The sequence below is a fragment of the Trachypithecus francoisi genome, unplaced genomic scaffold (genome assembly GCF_009764315.1).
Source record: "Trachypithecus francoisi isolate TF-2019V2 unplaced genomic scaffold, Tfra_2.0 Lachesis_group0, whole genome shotgun sequence".
Taxonomy (NCBI): Eukaryota; Metazoa; Chordata; class Mammalia; order Primates; family Cercopithecidae; genus Trachypithecus; species Trachypithecus francoisi.
Genome location: NW_022681453.1, coordinates 158,012,074 through 158,032,492, shown reverse-complemented (window position 1 = coordinate 158,032,492; position 20,419 = coordinate 158,012,074). Strand labels below are relative to the sequence as shown.

General features: G+C 40.0%; 1 protein-coding gene across 3 annotated transcripts in view; it reads right to left on the bottom strand.

Moving 5' to 3' along the window:
* Positions 1 to 227: 227 nt before the first annotated feature.
* Positions 228 to 20,419, bottom strand: part of MSL2 (MSL complex subunit 2) — a 47,007-nt gene continuing 26,815 nt past the window's right edge. For 2 of the 3 annotated variants that reach the window (XM_033212581.1, XM_033212583.1), the window contains exon 2: positions 732 to 4,015. In XM_033212581.1, coding sequence (XP_033068472.1) covers positions 2,424 to 4,015 — 1,592 coding nt within the window. In that variant the 3' untranslated portion in view covers positions 732 to 2,423. Of the gene's footprint in view, positions 4,016 to 20,419 lie in introns of all 3 variants that reach the window. The other variant, XM_033212582.1, reaches the window with a different exon arrangement.

Here is a 20,419-nt window from a genome sequence, read left to right as displayed (position 1 = left end):
TCTTTGGTGGTTTCAAATCCTGTTGAATTCGTAAATCCAGTTACTTCAGTAATAATCTCTCAATCATCCCTCATTAGCCATTTGTCAGCATTCCTAAATAACTCGTGGTATAAAGAAAAATAATATAAAAATCAAGGCACTGTGATTACTCTTCCCCAGATGTATATAATACAGACCATTCAGAGCATGCTATCCCAAACTCCTCAGTATTCTACAACATAGAATTAGAAAACTATCATTTATTGATAGATTTAAGGTGTAATACAGGTTTCCAAAAATGTGGCAGTGAGAATACCAGCATAAAAAAGAGAAACTTGTGCTAAAAACAACCTGAATTCATCATTGGCAATATTACATAACAATCAAGTCCCTCACATACTAATGATTTTTTGTCTATATTGCCAACCTCCCATGCATCAAAAAAAAACACAAGATTATCAAACTTGGGAAGCAATAAAGTACTCTATGAATTTTTAAGATCATAATATTAGGAAAGTTTGGTCAATTTGCAAAATATATCCTCATCCATGTGTACAATCTCATTTCTAATCATTTTTGCAGTGATCATTAGTGAATAAAGAACAGATTTACAACTTTATATAGCAGGGCATCTGGGTTCAACACAAAATGTTACAAACGTTAGGTAAATACATGTTTCATAAGACACTGCTAATACTTAAAGCAATTAAATAAAATTCCAAATCTTGGAAAGCAAATAAAGACAAGACAACTAAGAAGCATTTTCCACCATTTACTCTTGTTATCAAAAATAGTTCAACTCTTCTTGCAAAACAAAAACAAAATAGTACATACTGGACACATACATCACATTTTTCTTCCTATGGCTTTAGCCCACCCCCACCCCACCAAAAAAAAAACAAAACAAAAAAAACCCAACAACAACAACAAAAACAACTCTACCTGACCACATTCACAGAAAATGACACCAGGATACACTACAAAACAGAAGGAGGTGTCATCTGCTCTGTGTCCAAAGGTTTCTTCTCCATGTCTTGTACTAGGCGAGTAACCATCATTGAACATGCTGTGTGCCAAATCAAAACATAACTTCAACATATGTCGGATGGTGAACGTAGTAGAAATTGGAAATTTTCCAGCAGTATTTTTCTTTAAGCACTGTCAAAGCCGCAGCTCTTCTTTTAAATCATAGATTATTTCATTACACCTAGTCAGTCCTTGTTTTATTTGGGCTGTGCTCTTTGAAGCAACTGACTAGATTTCCCTTCAACAGAATGTCTGTGACTCGTCTTCCCCATAAAAATTAACGGGAAGAAGTGCATTTAAACTGAAACATACTTTGTGCTTTATATGCAAGAGAGCATTCTAAAGAAAATCCTCCTAGCTTCAACCTACCTAAATGCACAGGTTTCATAAAAAGGCATTCTTATTAGGCCTCTATAAAAGACGCCTTCATAATGAACAGCACCCTAAAAAAAAAAAAAACCTAGGAGCATATTCAAAATAAAGACTGTAGCAAATAAACTATTATAGAAAACAAAAGTCAAAGTGGCGGCCAGTGGCAATAAGTACAACACATAAATCTGGGCAAGTCTGGGGGCATTATTCCGATATTATTTTAAGTAAATCCCAATTACTAAATAAAATTTTTATAATTTTTAAAAAATTCTGTCACATACTAGTCTAAATTTAATTACCTTCAGAATAAAACTACTCTCCTTCACTTCATTTATCCAATTAGAACACTGCTCAAAATGGAGGGATTTAGAATTTCTTCCCTAGAAATGAGTGAGAAACAGCTAAACATTTGTAGTCTGACAGAATTTATTTACTTTTTAAAAAGATTTCTTAAACATTCTAATGAGGGGGAATTTTTTCTTTTCATAATACTGCTGATTTAAGAACTGCTACATACACCAGTAGCCAATATTTCATGATCAGAAATGGTATGATGTCAGCACAAAGGTTGAGCTGGACACATCAGCTTTCCAATAGGAGAAACGTCAATGGCATCTGAAGGCAGCACTGAGTTTCCTGAACTAATGGCTACTTTTCCACAAAAAAATTAGCACAATCTTTATGGACTGACTAGATACCACTTCCTTACATTTAATCATAAACTTTGATTATGCACAAAGCATGGCCATAAACAATGAGGTTAATGTTATTTTTCTTGCCAAAGTTCATTTTGTATAAATCAGTTGCATCAGCTTTGTTCTCAAACTATGAGGTTCTGTAAGAACTAAGGACATATAGTTGTAGGGTTACTCCTCCATTATCTGCAAACTATTTCCCCGACACTAACACATATAACTTAGCAATGAAAACACTTGATACAAGTGATCTATATGCAGGAGCTCCGGCAAGTTAAACCAACAGAACCATAGCTGCCGTAAAACTGTAGCTATTTCCCTACCAGGAGTAGGTTTAAAAGACCCACTGATTTAACAGTCGAATCTCATGTCTATAGCTTCATCCAAACTTTTATCATCATGTGTACTGGCAGCTAAAAACGTCGTTACTGGGGACCCTGTGACATTTATTACACTGGTGCTGGTACTAGCGTTACGCACAGCAATGCTAGTCACGTTAATGCCCAAAGTGAGCCTGGTCTGCTCCAAGGCCTTTTCTGGCACGGCAAATGCCTCCAGCTTCTTCTCCCCATTGGCCATATAGGAGTTTTGGCAGCCACGACATATACAATCTAAGCAGGCTTTGCGGTTAGAGTAGCAAGGGCAGCGTTGGCCTCGGCATGTAAGAACACTTGGATTTTGAGTAGCACGCCCACATTTACACCCTTTCTTTTCCTGGGGTTTTTTGTACACAGTCTTGGTAGGACTTCCTGGCATAAAATGATGACTAGGAATCTTTTCCTTTACTGCTTTGTCTTTTTTAAGAATACCTGGCTTGGTTTTAGAGTGAGATTTCTTGGATCCATGTTCATGACTCTTTTTCATGCTTTTAGTAGATAAAAGTACAGTCTTGCTGATTTTAGGCGTTGTGCCTCCATTAGGAACAGTTGCTATAGGTTGAAGAGAAATTTTGCTCTCCCGTTTCACCGTCACAGGAGCAGATGCCCCCAGTGTTGGGCCTCGAATAATGGTAGAAATTGGAAGTGGCTGAACTTTCTCACTGTCGCTCTCTGATCTGGATCGTTTTCTATTCAATTTTGCTATCTTCGGAGTTGCTGCTGTACATGATAACCCATGAAGTGCAGGACTGGTGGACATAAAAACATTATGGCTAAGAGACTGGGAAGAAAGCTGCAGAAAAGGTCCATTGGATACAGTGGCTTCCAAGTTCGGCTGCAAATTAGGGCAACAGACCTCTGTATTTGAAACAGTTTCTAAGCTGCGGAGTACTTCCTCAACACTCAGTAACAGAGAGTCTCCAGGTTTTATATCTTCACTGAAACTGCAGATATCAATGCCTGTGGAACATAAGTCAGTGGCTACCGTGTCACAAACGGGTGGCAGGCTGTCAGAAAGATCCTCAGTTTTTATGTCAACAGTGTTACATACGTCAATCGTATTTGAATGTTCAGGTGAAGGAATATTTATACCAAATCTATCTATTGAAAGCCCATTATAAGTAGGCAAACCATTGATAACAGAACTGCCAATAGCAATGCTGAGGGTGCTTTCAGACATTGGAGATAAACTAGCTTGAGGATCAGTTGTCGGTTCTGAGGTTGAAGGTAAAGGGGAATGTGTCAAACACAAAGTAAAGGATGAATCTGAGGGTTTTTCTGTCTCCTCACAAAACAATGATCCATCATTAAGCAAAGCCAAAATATCAGAAGAACAGTCAACTGCTTCTATTATATCCCGTGCCAGTGTAGTCTGTGTTATATACTCGCATAGTTTTTTGTAGCAGTTCACTAGGATGCTTAACTGCTTGTTTTCCTCAAACTGCTCATAGTCTTTGCACCAGCTACAGGAAGGTTTCATCATCATTTTCTTGCCTTTACAAGTTTTGCAGACATAATGTTGGCAGGTGGAGTTGGTGGGTGCAATAGGATCTTGTAGCAAATGTCCTAAGGGGGAGAAGGAGGAAAGCAAAGATTTTAGTAAAATAAATTTACCATTTCATAAACTGAAGTTTAGATGACATAAGTAATCTATCAAGATTGAGATGAATTAAACTCACTAGGCCAGATAACAAAAAATGTATCTTAGAAGAAACAGAAGAATCCTCAATTAGTTCGCTTTATTTCATGCCATATTCCCCATTCAGTTATCTCAAACCAAAATCATCCTTGATTCTGTCTCTCTCTCCCCAAGCAATATGTTCTGGTCCATCTTCTTATCCTCTTCCTCCAAAGGCTATAAAGTTAAAGATGTGAAGATCAGACACCAGAAGCACAAACTAGGGTTAAAACCCTTTGGATAGCCAGGTGTGGTGGCATGTGCCTGTAATCCCAGCTATTCAGGAGGCTGAGGTGATGGCTTCAGCCCTAGAGTTGAGGCTACGGTGAACTATGATCCTGCCACTGCATTCCAGCCTGGGTGACAAAGCGAGACCCTGTTTCAAAAACAAAACAAAACAAAACCCTTTGGACCTCAACCTAACAACATGGCAATGCTACAACATTCTGAACAAAATCATAATGATTATTTTGTGCTGGACACTGGGGAAAAATATATGAGTAAGAGAGATTTAGTCCCTGCCCTCATAAAAGATAGTCCTGAGGGCATTAATCAGTAGAAAAGTATCTTCACAAAAAAAAAAAAAAAATTTTTTCAGCCTGTTTTTACCGCATGTATACTAATCATAAACTTTACAGAAAAAAGATCAAAATTAGTTTCAGGGCACAGAGGCTCATGCCTATAAGCCCAGCACTTTGGAAGGTTGAGGCGGGCGGATCACCTGAGGTCAGGAGTTCAAGGCCAGCCTGGCCAATATGGTGACACCCCATTTCTATTAAAAATACAAAAAAACTAACCGGGCATGGTGGCATGCACCTGTGGTCCTAGCTGCTAGGGAGCTGAGGCAGAAGCATCACCTGAACCCAGGAAACTGAGGTAGCATGAGCTGAGATCACACCACTGCACTTCAGCCTAACCAACAGAGCGAGACTCAGTCTCAAATAAAGAAAAAAAAAAAAAAAGGCCGGGCGCGGTGGCTCAAGCCTGTAATCCCAGCACTTTGGGAGGCCGAGACGGGCGGATCACGAGGTCAGGAGATCGAGACCATCCTGGCTAATACGGTGAAACCCTGTCTCTACTTAAAAATACAAAAAACTAGCCGGGCGACGAGGCAGGCGCCTGTAGTCCCAGCTACTCGGGAGGCTGAGGCAGGAGAATGGCGTAAACCCGGGAGGCGGAGCTTGCAGTGAGCTGAGATCTGGCCACTGCACTCCAGCCTGGGTGGCAGAGCAAGACTCTGTCTCAAACAAAAAAAAAAAAAAGGCTAGGCATGGTGGCTCATGCCTGTAACCCCAGCACTTTGGGAGGCTGAGGTGGGCAAATCACCTGAGGTCAGGATTTTGAGACCAGCCTAGCCAACATGGCGAAACCCTGTCTCTACTAAAAATGCAAAAATTAGCCAGGCAGGGTGGTGGGCACCTGTAATCACAGCTGTTCGGGAAGCTGAGGCAGGAGAATCCCTTGAACCCAGGAGACAGAGGTTGCATTGAGCCGCGATTGTGTGACTGCACTCCAGCCTGGGCGACAAGAGCAAAACTCTGTCTCGTTTTTAAAAAAAAAAGGAGTTACAGTAGGAAAGAACTATGTTCAACTACATTAAAACAAAGAAAAAGGAGTACTGCTCAACTCAAATTCTTCTAGAAAAAAATACAATATGGAAAAAATTATATTTAAACTTATTAAAGAAAAAAAAAACTAGGGTATAATACTGGGCTCAAATTCTTTTGACAGAATTCAAAACGACCATGGTTTAATTATAAACCACAGGTATCCTAACTGCGACAATACAGTAAATGAAGTAGTCCCCCGACTTGACGCAACTGTCAAATTATAAATAACATATACATATGAACCAAGAAGGGAAAGGAACTAGGATCCAGTTCCCATCTCCACCCTTATTCTCCAAAGCTGCAACTGCTCCTTGGTTCCTAATTCAGACAAATAGTCAGCAACTACCCAAAGTAGTACCTCTTCTCATAAATCACACAAAGAGTACGTTCAACCACAAAAGAAATTAGAAATTACAGGGAAAAAAAAAAATCAGAAAAATCCCCAAGTATCTGGAAATTAAACACATACCAAAATAATTTATAAGCCAAAAACATCACAAGAGAAACTGAGGAAACATTTACCAAATGAAAACACCACATATCAAAATTTGGAGAATGCAACTAAAGCAGAGTTTAGTGGGAAACTTAATAGCTTTGAAAATCTGAATCAGAAAATAAGGTCTTGAGCTAGGCACAGTGGCACATGCCTGTTGTTCTAGCTCTCCAAGAGGCGGAGGTGGGACAATCATTTAAGCCCAGGAGTTCAAGACCAGCTTGGGCAAGACAGCAAGACCCTGTCTCTAAAAAAATAATAATAAATTTTAAGAAAGAGGCTGGGCGGGGCGCGGTGGCTCACAACTGCAAATCCTAGCACTTTGGGAGGCCGAGGCGGGCAGATCACAAGGTCAAGAGATTGAGACCATCCTGGCCAACATGGTGAAACTCCGTCTCTACTAAAAATACAAAAATTAGCTGGGAGTGGTAACATGCACCTGTAGTCCCAGCTACTCAGGGGGCTGAGGCAGGACAAGTGCTTGAACCCGGGAGGCGGAGGTTGCAGTGAGCCAAGATGGTGCCTCTGCACTCCAGCCTGGCGAAAGAGCGAGACTCTGGGAAAAAAAAAAGAAGAGGCTGGACGCAGTGGCTCACGCTTGTAATCCCAGCACCCCGGGAGGCCAAGGCAGATGGACCACCTGACATCAGGAGTTCAAGACCAGCCTGACCCACATGATGAAACCCTGTCTCTACTAAAATAACAAAATTAGCTGGGCGTGGTGGTGCATGCCTGTAATCCCAGCTACTTGGGAGACTGAGGCACAAGAATCATTTGAACCTGGGAGGCAGAGATTGCAGTGAGCCGAGATTGTGCCATTACACTCCAAGCCTGGGCAACAAGAGCGAAACTCCGTCTCAAAATAAATAAATAAATAAATTTTAAAAAAGAAAGGGGCATCCATCTCAGGGAGACCTGGCCTTCAGAAATGACAACATTGGACCCCAGGAGGAGCCTGCAATTTCCACTGCTTTCCTCAGGCATTTCTACCTGGCTGTGATGGATGAGCACCTCATGGCTTCCAAGACTCCAGAACTACTACTGTCTACATGTACCACTCTTAGACTTTAAAATAATGAATACATTTCCATAATGGTCTCTAACATTTCCTTACAGTACCAACTACTTCTTACCTCTTTGCCCTACCCTCCCCCAAAAAACTACCTTTTTCAAAAGAAAGCCATATTTCCATTGTGCTGGAGTCCAGTATTTCTTGATACATGTAATTCTACCAAGGTCTTCTTAATATGTTCTTTTAAACAACTGAATTATATCTTCAGATTATGAAAGATTAATCCTAATGTGAAACTTAGGATACAGTTTTGAGTACAGCTGATCAAAATCAAAGAAGTCTCTTTAAAAGGAAAAAAGGCCTCTTTAAGGGGAGGAACCGAAGTGCTGAAGTAATGGAAGTCCGTCTGCATGTGGAGGGAAATGGGAAGCAAATGGGAGAGAGAGACTAGAAAACATAAAATGGGTTACTTGACTGGTGATTAGGTGGGTGTAAAGAAGCAAGTTAAAAGGCTAAAGGGAAAGGCAACTTTCCATCATCTATAGAAAGCTATGTAAGACAAGGACTCCCCTTTTTTCCAAAAGCATTGTAAAAAGAATGAAGTCTCCTTGGAAAAAAAAATTAGACCTCAATGTCCCCAATAAGATTGCTTAATAAATTATGTTTCCGGCCAGGTGCAGTGGCTCACACCTGTAATCCAGCACTTTGGGAGGCCAAGGTGGGCGGATCACGAGGTCAAGAGATTGAGACCATCCTGGCTAACACGGTGAAATCCCATCAACACAAAAAAGGAGCCAGACATGGTGGTGGGCGCCTGTAGTCCCAGCTATGTGGGAGGCTGAGGCAGGAGAATGGCGTGAACCCGGGAGGCAGAGCTTGCAGTGAGCCAAGATCACACCACTGCACTCCAGCCTGGGCGACAGAGCCAGACTCCGTCTCAAAAGCAAACAAACAAAATAAATAAATAAATAATGTTTCCTCCAAGCTACGCAATTCCTTTAACTGTTGAAGAAGAGAAAATGTTCACAATATATTTAGTTGTAAACTGAGTGATAAAACTACATATTGTAAGGCCCATTTTAAAAATACACTGTCCGGCCGGGCGCGGTGGCTCAAGCCTGTAATCCCAGCACTTTGGGAGGCCGAGACGGGCGGATCACGAGGTCAGGAGATCGAGACCATCCTGGCTAATACGGTGAAACCCCGTCTCTACTAAAAAAATACAAAAAAACTAGCCGGGCGCGGTGGCGGGCGCCTGTAGTCCCGGCTACTCCGGAGGCTGAGGCAGGAGAATGGCGTGAACCCGGGAGGCGGAGCTTGCAGTGAGCTGAGATCTGGCCACTGCACTCCAGCCTGGGCGACAGAGCGAGACTCCGTCTCAAAAAAAAATAAATAAATAAAAAATAAAAATACACTGTCTATGTGTGTATGCACGTAAAAATAGAAAATATAAAAAATAAAAAAGCAAAGACTCAAGTCAATAACCAAAGATTTCTTTCACCTTAACAGGAATCCCAAACTAAGCAGGTTAAAGCAAATAATGAAGATTAGAGCAGGCCACAGTGGCTCACACCTGTTATCCCATCATTTCGGGAGGCTGAGGCAGGCCAATCACCTGAGGTTAAGAGTTCAACACCAGTCTGGCCAACATGGTAAAACCTTGTCTCTACTAAAAATATAAAAATTATCCAAGGGTGGTGAACACCTGTAATCCCAGCAACTCAAGAGACTGAGGCAGGAGAACTGTTTGAACCTGGGAGGAGGTTGCAATGAGCCAAGATAGTGCCACTGAACTCCAGCCTGGGCGAGAAAGCCAGACTCCATCTCAAAAAAATGAAAATAAAGAAATGAATAGAGATTAGGGCAGAAACCAATACAAGAGAAAGCAGAAAAACCAAAGAGAAAAAAAAAACACCAAAAGTTGGTCATTGTAAAAGATCAAAAAAAAAAAGAAAATACAAATTACCAAAATCAGGAATGAAAGGAGTCAGAGTATCACCAGTGCCCTACAAAACGTGAAGAATTAAGGAAGTGCTATGAACAACTTTATGCCAACAATTTTAGACTACTTCAATGAAATGGACACATATCTCTAAAGACACAAATGACCAAAACTGAGTGGAGAAAAAGTTTTAAAACAGAATAGACCTATAATAAAAGTTTTAAATAGTTACTGAAGATTTTCCTCAAAAGGAGACTCCAGGGCTAAATGTCTTCATTGGTAAATGCTAACAAATAATTAAAAAGAAAAAACACTCAAACACAGAGGAGGGGAAAACACTTCCCAACTCATATTTAAAGGCCAGTAACTACCATGAAAGAAAATAAGGCCACCAGACTAAAGAAAATAAGGCCACCAGACTAAAGAAAATACAAACCGCCAGGCACAGTGGCTCACGCCTGTAATCCCAGCACTTTGGGAGGCCAAGGTGGGCGGATCACCTGAGGTGGGGAGTTCGAGACGAGCCTGACCAATATGCAGAAACCCCATCTCTATTAAAAATACAAAAATCAGCCAGGCGCGGTGGCGCATGCCTGTAAATCCCAGCTACTTGGGAGACTGAGGCAGGAGAATCACTTCAACCCAGAAGGCGGAGGTTGCAGTGAGGCGAAATCATGCCACTGCACTCCAGCCTGGGGAACAAAATCATCTCAAAAAAACTAAAAAGAAAAAAAAAGAAAAGACAAACCAAAATCTCCCATAAATACGACAAAATCCTTAACAAAACATTCAAGAGAATCCCACAACATATAATACAATACCTATTCAAACACACACACACACACACAAATTCACAAACGAGAAATTGAACATCTTTAACTTGACGGTCATGGGCATCAATAAAAAATCTAAGGCCAACTTTACTTAAAGGTAAAAACACTTTCCTTCCAAAGATCAGGATCAAAGAAAGGATGCCTGCTTTTGCCACTGCTTTTCAAAATTGTACTTGTTCTAGCTGGTGCAGTAAGGTTCAAAAGAAAAAGAAAAAAAAAAAGGCATCACGACTAAAAAGAAACAAGTAAAATTGTTTTAGTAATGAATTACACAATTCTGCTTACAGAAAATCTCAAAAAACGCATACACAGAAACTACTAGTACCAGTAAGCAAATTTAGCAAGGTCACAGCACAAAAAATATATGCTAAAGTCCACTGCATTTTCCATTTCTATATGCTAGGAATGGACAAATTAATTTTTTAAAATTCCATTCACAATAGCATCAAGAATATACTTAAAATCCTTAGAAAAACTTTAACAAAGACTTCTACACGCAGCACTACAAAACACAGCTGAAAGAAATTAAAGAGTATCTAAACAGACATTTCATGTTCACGGATTAGAAGACTATCAATATACTGTCAAGATGGCAATTTTCCCCAAAATTGATCTATCTCTAAGTTCAATGCAATCTTTATTCCCAGGCGGCTTTTTTTCTTAAAGAAATTGACCGGCTGATCCTAAAATTCATATAGAATCACAGAGGACTGGCAAAACAACTTTGAAAAACAACAAAATTACAAGACTTACACTACCAAATTCTGAATTTGACTATAAAGCCATAGTAATCAAGACAGCGCGGTAATGACAAAAGTATAGACACATGCATCAATGGAACAGAATTCAGAGTCCAGAAACAAATTATTACATTTATAGTCAACCAATTTGTGTGACAGGGGTACCCAGATGATTCCATGGGGAAAGGAGAGTATTTTCAACATACCATGTGAAACAATTTGATATCCAAATGCCAAAAGCAAAAAAAAAACTTACACCCTTACCTCACAACATACACAAAAATTAAAATGATCACAAACCTAAATGTAAGAGCTAAAATATAGAAATTCTAGAAGAAAACAGAGGAGAAAATCTTTTCCTCCTTTCCTCCTACAAATACACTTTGTATTGGCCAAAGTGTTCTTAGATGTGACATCAAATGCACAATTCACAAAAAGGAAAAAAAAATAGTAAAATGGATTTTCTCAAAATTAAAAACTTATTGTGCTTCAAAAGACACCATTAAGAAAATGAAAAAACAGTCAGGAGTGGTGGCTCACCCCTGTAATCCCAGCACTTTGGGAGGCTAAGGTGGGCAGATCACCTGAGGTCAGGAGTTCAAGACCAGCCTGGCCAATGTGGCAAAACCCCGTCTCTACTAAAAGTATAAAATAAAACTAGCCAGGTGTGGTGGTGCATGCCTGTAGTCCTGGCTACTCAGGAGGCTGGGGCAGGAGAATCGCTTGAATCCGAGAAGCAGAGGTTGCAGTGAGCCGAGATCGTGCCAATGCACTCCAGGCCTGGGAGACAGAGAAAGACTCTGTCAAGAAAGAAAAGAAGAAAAGAAAGAGGAGAGGCAGAGGCGGAGTCGGAGGCGGAGGGGGAGGGGGAGGAGAGAAAGAGAATTAAAAATAAACCACAGACTGGGAGAAAATATTTGCAAATCACATTTTTTAAAAAAAACTTAATGTAAGCTGCCCATGGTAGTTCACACCTGTAATCCCAGCACTTTGGGAGGCTGTGACAGGCAGTTCAGGAGTTCAAGACCAGCCTGGCCAACACAGTGAAACCCCATCTCTACTAAAAATACAAAACTTAGCTAGCTGTGGTGGCACACGCCTGTAGTCCCAGCTACTCGGGAGGCTGAGGCAGGAGAATCTCTTGAACCCAGGAGGCGGAGGTGGCAGCGAGCCAAGACCATGCCCTTGCACTCCAGCCTGGGAGACAGAGCAAGCCTCGGTCTCGATTAAAAAAAAAAAAAAATTCAGGCCGGGCGCGGTGGCTCAAGCCTGTAATCCCAGCACTTTGGGAGGCCGAGACGGGCGGATCACGAGGTCAGGAGATCGAGACCAACCTGGCTAACACGGTGAAATCCCGTCTCTACTAAAAAATACAAAAAACTAGCCGGGCGAGGTGGGGGGCGCCTGTAGTCCCAGCTACTCGGGAGGCTGAGGCAGGAGAATGGCGGAAACCCGGGAGGCGGAGCTTGCAGTGAGCTGAGATCTGGCCACTGCACTCCAGCCCGGGCGGTAGAGCGAGACTCCGTCTCAAAAAAAAAAAAAAAAAAAAAAAAAAACTCAAATGAGTAAGATGACAATATAATTTTAAAAGCAAAAATTTGAATAAACATTTCACCAAAGAAAATATATGAATGACTTGGCGGGCGCGGTGCCTCACACCCATAATCCCAGCACTTTAAGAGGACAAGGTGGGCGGATTATGAGGTCAGGAGATCGAGACCATCCTGGCCAACATGGTGAAACCACATCTCTACTAGAATACAAAAAACTAGCCAGGCATGGTAGTGCACGCCTGTAGTCCCAGCTACTCGGGAGGCTGAGGCTGGAGAATGGCGGGAACCCGGGAAGTGGAGCTTGCAGTGAGCCGAGATCGCGCCACTGCGCTCCAGCCTGGGCGACAGAGGGAGACTCCGTCCCAAACAAAAAAAAAAAATAGAATGGCTAAATTCAAAACGACAATGCCAAAAGTTGGCAAAGATGTGAAGAAACTGGAATCCTTGTATACTGCTGGAAAAATGTAAAATGGTACAATCACATTGAAATAGTTTGGTGGTTTCTTAAAAAGTTAAAACCCAAATTTACCATAGAAACCAGTAAAATTCTACTCCTAGGAACCTACCTAAAGAGAAATAAAAACAAATCCACACAGAAAAATGTATGTGAATGTGCAAAGCAGCATGATTCCTAATGGCCAAAAATTAGACACAATCCAAATGTCCATTAAATTGGTGAGTAAACAAAATATATATTCATGAACTTCCAAAACATTTGCTAAGTGAAAGAAGCACATACAAAAGAGTACATTACTGCATAATCCCATTTATATAAAATGCCCAGAAATGACAGAAAAGCAGAAAATCAGTGGTTGCCTAGGGCTGAGAGTGTGGAGCAGACATTAACTGTAAATGGGCAAAGTAGAACTTTTTAGGGGAATGAAAGTGTTCTAAAATCAGATAGTGGTGATGGTTACACAACTCTAAAATTTAAAAATAACCCTTTAAGACAAGGCACCAATAGTTAGAGAATCCAACCTTCTACCTAATGCCTATGCAAGGATCCCTTAAAGAGTGCCCTTAACTTCATCTAAGGAAGGACACAAGGGATAGAAAGGGAAAAAAATACATATATATGCATTTTTTTTTCCAAGAAAGAGTCTTGCTCTGTTGCCCAGGCTAGAGTACAGTGGTGCGATCTCAGCTCACTACAACCTCTGCCTCCTGGGTTCAAGCAATTCTCCTGCCTCAGTATCCCAAGTAGCTGGGATTTACAGGTGTCCACCACCACACCCGGGTAATGTTTGTATTTTTAGTATAGACGGGGTTTCACCATGTTGGCCAGGCTGGTCTCGAACTCCTGACCTCATGATCTACATGCCTAGGCCTCCCAAAGTGCTGGGATTACAGGCGTGAGCCACAGCGCCTGGCCCTATATATACATTTGAAAGGATAAACCGTAAGTTTAAAAAAAAAAAAAAAAGAGAACTACCAGGCCAGGTGTGGTGGCTCACACCTGTAATCCCAGCAGTTTGAGAGGCTAACATAGGCAGAAAGCTTGAGCTCAGGAGCTTGAAACCAGCCTGGGCAACACGGCAAAATCCCATCTCCACAAAATAAAATATATATATATAGCTGTGGCTTGCACCTGTAGTCCCAGCTACTCAGGAGGCTAAGTTGAGAGGATGGCTTGAGCCTGGACCAGAGGTTGCAGTGAGGAGAGATTGCACCACTGTGGTCCAGCCTGAGTGACAGAGCCTGCACCTGTCTCAAAAACAAAATAAAAGGGCTACCAACTGGGAGGGAGAGACAGAACAAAGTGAAATAGGAAAACATTACTCTGAGTTTAATCTGTCTTATAGATTTTATTTTCAAACCATGTAAATATTTTATATAAGAGTATAACAAAACGAAAATGTTACACAAAATCTCTAATAACCAAAATAAAACAACCTTAATTTTATATCAAATTGGTGGCATACAATCCAAAGAGTGACTATTTCAAATGACTATAACACACAAAATTGGCCCAATCCTTGGGATCCTCATTTTTCTTACTTTCAGTAACCACACTGTTGGCAGCAGTGCTGATAATAATTATAATAAAAGTGCTAGTGCATACCGTGGGATAAAAAGTCAATGTTAATGCCTTGAGGACTTGGTTTTGTTTTTTTTTTTTTTTTTTCCCCAGTAGGAAGAAGGAGGAAAGTTGTAAAAGAGAAAAGGTTACATTAAAAATCCTGTAGCCCTAGAGTTCAAGACTAGCCTGGCGAACATGGTGAAACCGTTGCTACTAAAAATACAAAAAATTAGCCGGGCATGGTGGTGGGCGCCCATAATCCCAGCTACTCGGAAGGCTGAGGCAGGAGAATTGCTTGAATCCAGCAGGTGGAGGTTGCAGTGTGCTGAGATTGCACCATTGCACTCCAGCCTGGGCAACAGAGCGAGACTCCGTCTCAAATAAATATAAATATAAACATAAATTATAAATATAAATCCTATGGCCCTAAAATGAAGTTCAACTGGACTTACCACTATGAACTCATGTTTTAATCTTATATGTGTATGTGCTTATTTCCTAGCACTATGTGTGTGTGTATTTCCTAGCACTATCCATTGAAAAGGCCTGGAAACAAGAAACAACCCCAGCAGCAATGAATACAGACGACAGGACTGAAAAACAATTTCCTTTTCAAAAGAATCAGAGCTTCTTGGACAAATGGCTAATTTCAAGTGTGTGCCATGAATTGTACAAGAGTAGTTTTGATCACCTTGTTATGCCAGAAAGCATAGCAACTATTAAAATCAAGACTCAGGGGCAAACCTGAAGAGGTTCCCACTGACCAAAGACGAGAGAATCTAAACATGCATGATATAGTTAGGCTTTGTGTCCCCACCCAAATCTCATCTTGAATTGTAATCCCTATAATTCCCATGTGCCAAGGGACAGACCAGGTGGAGATAACTGAATCACGGGAGCAGTTTCCCTTGCTGTTCTTGTGAAAATCAGTTCTCACGAGATCTGATGGTTTTACAAGGGGCTCTTCCCCACTTCACTGGGCACTTCTTCCTGCCACCATGTGAAGAAGGTGCCTTGCTTCCTCTCTTTGCCTTCCACCAAGATTGTAAGTTTCCTGAGGCCTCCCCAGCCATGCTGAACTGTGAGTCAATTAAGCCTCTTTCCTTTGTAAATTACCCAGTTTCAGGTAGTTCTTTATAGCAGTATGAAAACAGACTAATACAATACATAAACGCAATGAAATGAAGCATATCTAAAATGTTCAAATCTGAGTTTTTTTAAAAAAGAAAACAAAATCAGTTTCAGGATACTAGTGAAGCAGCTCATGAGTCTGAAAACTAGTAAATAAGAGCAAGAATCAAGTATTTGTCCTAATTTAACTTTAGGAAATATACCACCAAATAACCAAATCATGGAGAAGTTTCTCTTCACAGGAATAATCCAGCTAATATGTTAATCAAAACCTCCCCAAACCATGGAGTACCTTAAAGGACTCATACTCCACATGTCTTTAGTCTTCCATGGGGTTTTAGAAAAGTAACCATGCCAACTGTTGAGAAATGAAAATAAGTTAGAAGACACCAAAACTCACTTATTAGCTCCACAGATTGCCCACCATTCCCCACCACAAATATCTGAAACTTAAATATTAAAGATGCCCATTGGCAAACTTTCTTTATGCACTCAGATAACCATCCTAACTCTTAAAAGTTTCCCCAAGGGTTCTCTATACACCTCACAATGAAGGCAACTCCAATGATGTGAGAAATAGAAAAGAGTCATTCAGGGGTTTCTTAGCTGGGATCACGGTTAACAAAATATCTAACTATATGTCTCTAAGGAACCCTCCACCTCCAATTTAAGAAATACCAGACAACATACTTAAATTTGTTAACATACTTAAATTTGTTGAAAGAAGAAAGAAAGAAAGAAAGAAGAAAGAATGCATCTTATCCTAGAAAATAAAATTGATGGGCAATATGCACCAAGGGGAAATACATCAGTCATTGGTAGATTCTCCTATAAAAACCATGAAGTGTTTAAGGAAAGGTTTGATTTAGCATAGATTGTGTTCCACAAGTACAAAAAAAGACTCGCTGAAAATACACACCTTCAGACTTCGCTCTGTTGCCCACTCTGGAGTGTAGTGGCATGATCTCGGCGCACCACAACCTCCATCTCCCAGGTTCAAGCAATTCTCCTGCCTCAGCCTCCCAAGCAGCTGGGACCACAGATGCGCACCACTGTGTCTGGCTAATTTTTTGTATTTTTAGTAGAGACGGGGTTTCACCATGTTGGCCAGGCTGGTCTTGAACTCCTGGTCCTCAGGTGATCCGCCCGCCTCGGCCTCCCAAAGTGCTGGGATTACAGGCGTGAGCCACCGCGCAAGTCCAGACTTAAAAAAAAAAAAAAAAAAAGTAAAGTCCATGACAAAAAAAAAAAAGTGAAGTCCATGACAAAAAAAAGTCTCACTGCATTGCCTTGAAACCTTATCTGCAATACTTCACAATTACCTTATCTGCAATACTTCACGATTACCTTCCTTTTCATCACATATAACTAAATGAATACTTATGTGCTCTGTCTAAACAAATAATGTGATATTGACCCTAAAAATACTCATTTTTGTGCCTCAACATTTTCATTTTTGTTTAGTTACCGATTTACTCTCCCTCTTCTTAACTGCTTTTCCCCAAGTCAGTCAATTTTAAATTTAAAGCTAAGACATAAGTTTTAGGATACCACAATGCTAATTTTTGTAATTTCTGGGAAAATATAACTGTTCATAATTAATTTACTAAGATACTTAATATCAGATTTTTTTAACGCTCTTAATAAGTGAATCTTTTTATTATGGAGACTTTCAAACAAAAGCAGAACACAAGCAACCTCCATATAACTCATAACCCAGAATAATTATCATGATTATACCACATTTAATTCACCTACTCATCTTCTGTTCTTTATTTCAAAAAGCAAATCCAGACATCATAAATTTTTAAACCAGATTAAGATTTAATTGTTACTGACTACAAAATAAATAGAAAAAATGAATAAGACCTAGTATTTGATAGCATAACAGGGTGACTATAGTCACTAATAATTGTACATTTAAAATTAAGAGTATATGGGATAACTTAAAAGAGTATAATTGTTCGTAACACAAAGGATAAACACTCGAGGGGGTTTTACATGATTACGCATTGCATGCCTGTATCAAAACATTTCATGTACCCCACAAATACATACACCTACTATGTACCAATAAAAATTAAAATAAAATATTTAAATGTACATGCCAGCAAAAAAAAAAAAAAGAAGAAGAAAAAAAGATTTACAAGAAAAACTGGGCCAGGCACAATGGCTCACACCTGTAATTCTATAATCCCAGTACTTTGGGAGGCTGAGGTGGGCAGATCACTTGAGGTCAGGCATTCGAAACCAGTCTGGACAACATAGTCCAGGCTGTCTCTACCAAAAATACAAAAATTAGCTGGGCATGGTAGCGGGCACCTATAATCCCAGCTACTCAGGAGGCAAGAGAACTGTCTGAGCCCAGGGCAGTGAGATGGTGAGGGCAGTGAGACAAGATCGCGCCATTGCACTCCAGCCTGGGCGACAGAGCAAGACTCCATCTTTAAAAAAGTAAGTTTTAAGGCCCCAGAAGGGGCTTTAATTCAGTCACCAAAAAAAAAAAAAAAAATTTTTAAGTAATTTTTTTTTAATCAACATGCTTTTTAGAGCAATAAACCTTCCCTCTTATTAAAACACATTTAACACAGATCATTCAAATAATTACAGCATTAACATGCCAAAACTAGAACCTGGATTGACTGGCATTTATCCTCATGCACACCCCTGACAAGAATCACTGCCAGCCAGCATCAAGATTTACAGAGCAGGCCGGGCGCGGTGGCTCAAGCCTGTAATCCCAGCACTTTGGGAGGCCGAGACGGGCGGATCACGAGGTCAGGAGATCGAGACCATCCTGGCTAATACGGTGAAACCCCGTCTCTACTAAAAAAATACAAAAAAACAGCCGGGCGCGGTGGCGGGCGCCTGTAGTCCCAGCTACTCCGGGGGCTGAGGCAGGAGAATGGCGTGAACCCGGGAGGCGGAGCTTGCAGTGAGCTGAGATCCGGCCACTGCACTCCAGCCTGGGCCACAGAGCGAGACTCCGTCTCAAAAAAAAAAAAAAGATTTACAGAGCAGCGTAAGTTTGAAGCAGCATAAGAGGCAAATAGCGCTAAAATAAATAAACCATAACTAAGTCTCAAACTTATTGCCCCTGTCTCTACACAAGAGACGGGCACTCCTCCTTAGCATAGATAAACAAGGTTAATAGTACTCTTGGAAAACACTTCTAAATACACAGTTGATCCCAGTTTTCAATAAAGCAACTAGTAATTCACTCACTTCAAAATACTACTGGTAAAGGTGGCTGTACTACAAATTTTATGCTGATGTAGAGACCACCAAGTAAATTATGTCTTAATCACTTCTGAAGCAAGATTTTTTTTATTCTCCATTCTAACTGAACTATTTACTGTCACAAATATTTTGACCAGATTATGAGAGAAATTAAGTTTATGGAAATGAGGGAGAGGGGCACAAGAAAAAATAAAATTGATAATGGCTAATACTTAGCAAAATTTGTTAACAACTAAAAATAAACCTGTGAACACCGGACCTGGCAATAATAATGATCACAAAAATGGCAAAAATTATCATAAAATGTAACATGGACAAATTGAACATGAGTAACAAGAGACTTTATCAATCAAATCCTCATTTTAAAGTTCACATGCAAAAGAATTCCCAATGAAAATTTCAGTAAAATAAAAACTTGGTAAAAGTGAAAAATGGTTTAGTTGTTCTACAGAAAAAAAAATTATCAAGGAATTAAACTACCTCAATGGCTTAACTTTGGCCTTTGACAAAAATGCATCATATAATTCTAATTTAAATGTCATATGCACAAAAAAATTTCTCAGAATCAAAACATTCTGTATTTACCACCAGCCTCTCTCCACAATTCTTTTTCATCTGGTCATGCTTCTATGACAGCAAGGACTAACTAATCAATAACCTCAAATAATGCAAATAATTTTACATAAACCTTTTAAGATTCATGAGGATGAAGGAAAATTAATGAAGACTCACATGAACATCATGAAATGCCACTAACAGAAAGCAAAAATGGACACATGCAGGTGATGATTTATAATTAAAACCATCATATCATTTGTCCAAGATGCATTCTCAGAAACCAGAATTTTAAATGGTCAAGGTATCCACAAGAAGACTCAAATCTTGTAATACTTAAATATATGGGAAAATTTGAAATGGAAAAAAAACAGTTTTTGTAATACCCTCCACCAACTTTTCCAAACTAATAAAAGAGAAAATTAACAGTACAAACTCCAACAGCTATAAAATATGTGGCAACCTACAAAAAACAGGAAAGAGTTTTCTGCTTTTGTTGATGAGAACCACATCACACATCAAACAGAAGAGATATCTACACAGTAACTCAATAAAATATGCTTTTCCATCAGAGCCTAAATTTGCTTCCCAACAAATTGACCCACACCAAAAACAGGAATAAAAAGCAGCCAGAGAAACTCAATATTAAGTTCTCAAGAGGGCTGGGAGTGGTGGCTCACACCTGTAATCCCAGCACTTTGGGAGGCCAAGGCAGGAGTATCGCTTGAAGCCAGGAGGAATTCAAGATTAGCCTGGGTAACAAAATGAGTGAGACCCTGACTCTACCAAAAAAACAAACAAGCAAGCTCTTAAGGCAAAAGAAAAAAATTAAAGGTGACAAAACTTCACTTGCTAAAATGGAATAATAACATTCATGAGACTTTAAAATTATTACTAAAGAAACAAGAATAAGAACACTAACCAGTTATCTTAAAATACTCAAAAAATTACTGGATAAAGAAAATGTGGCACACATAAACCATAGAATACTATGCAGTCATAAAAAAGGATGAGTTCAGGTCCTTTGCAGGGACATGGATGAAATTGGAAACCATCATTCTCAGCAAAAGAACAGAAAACCATGAAATTGGAAACCATCATTCTCAGCAAACTAACACAAGAACAGAAAACCAAACATCGCATGTTCTCACTCATAAGTGGGA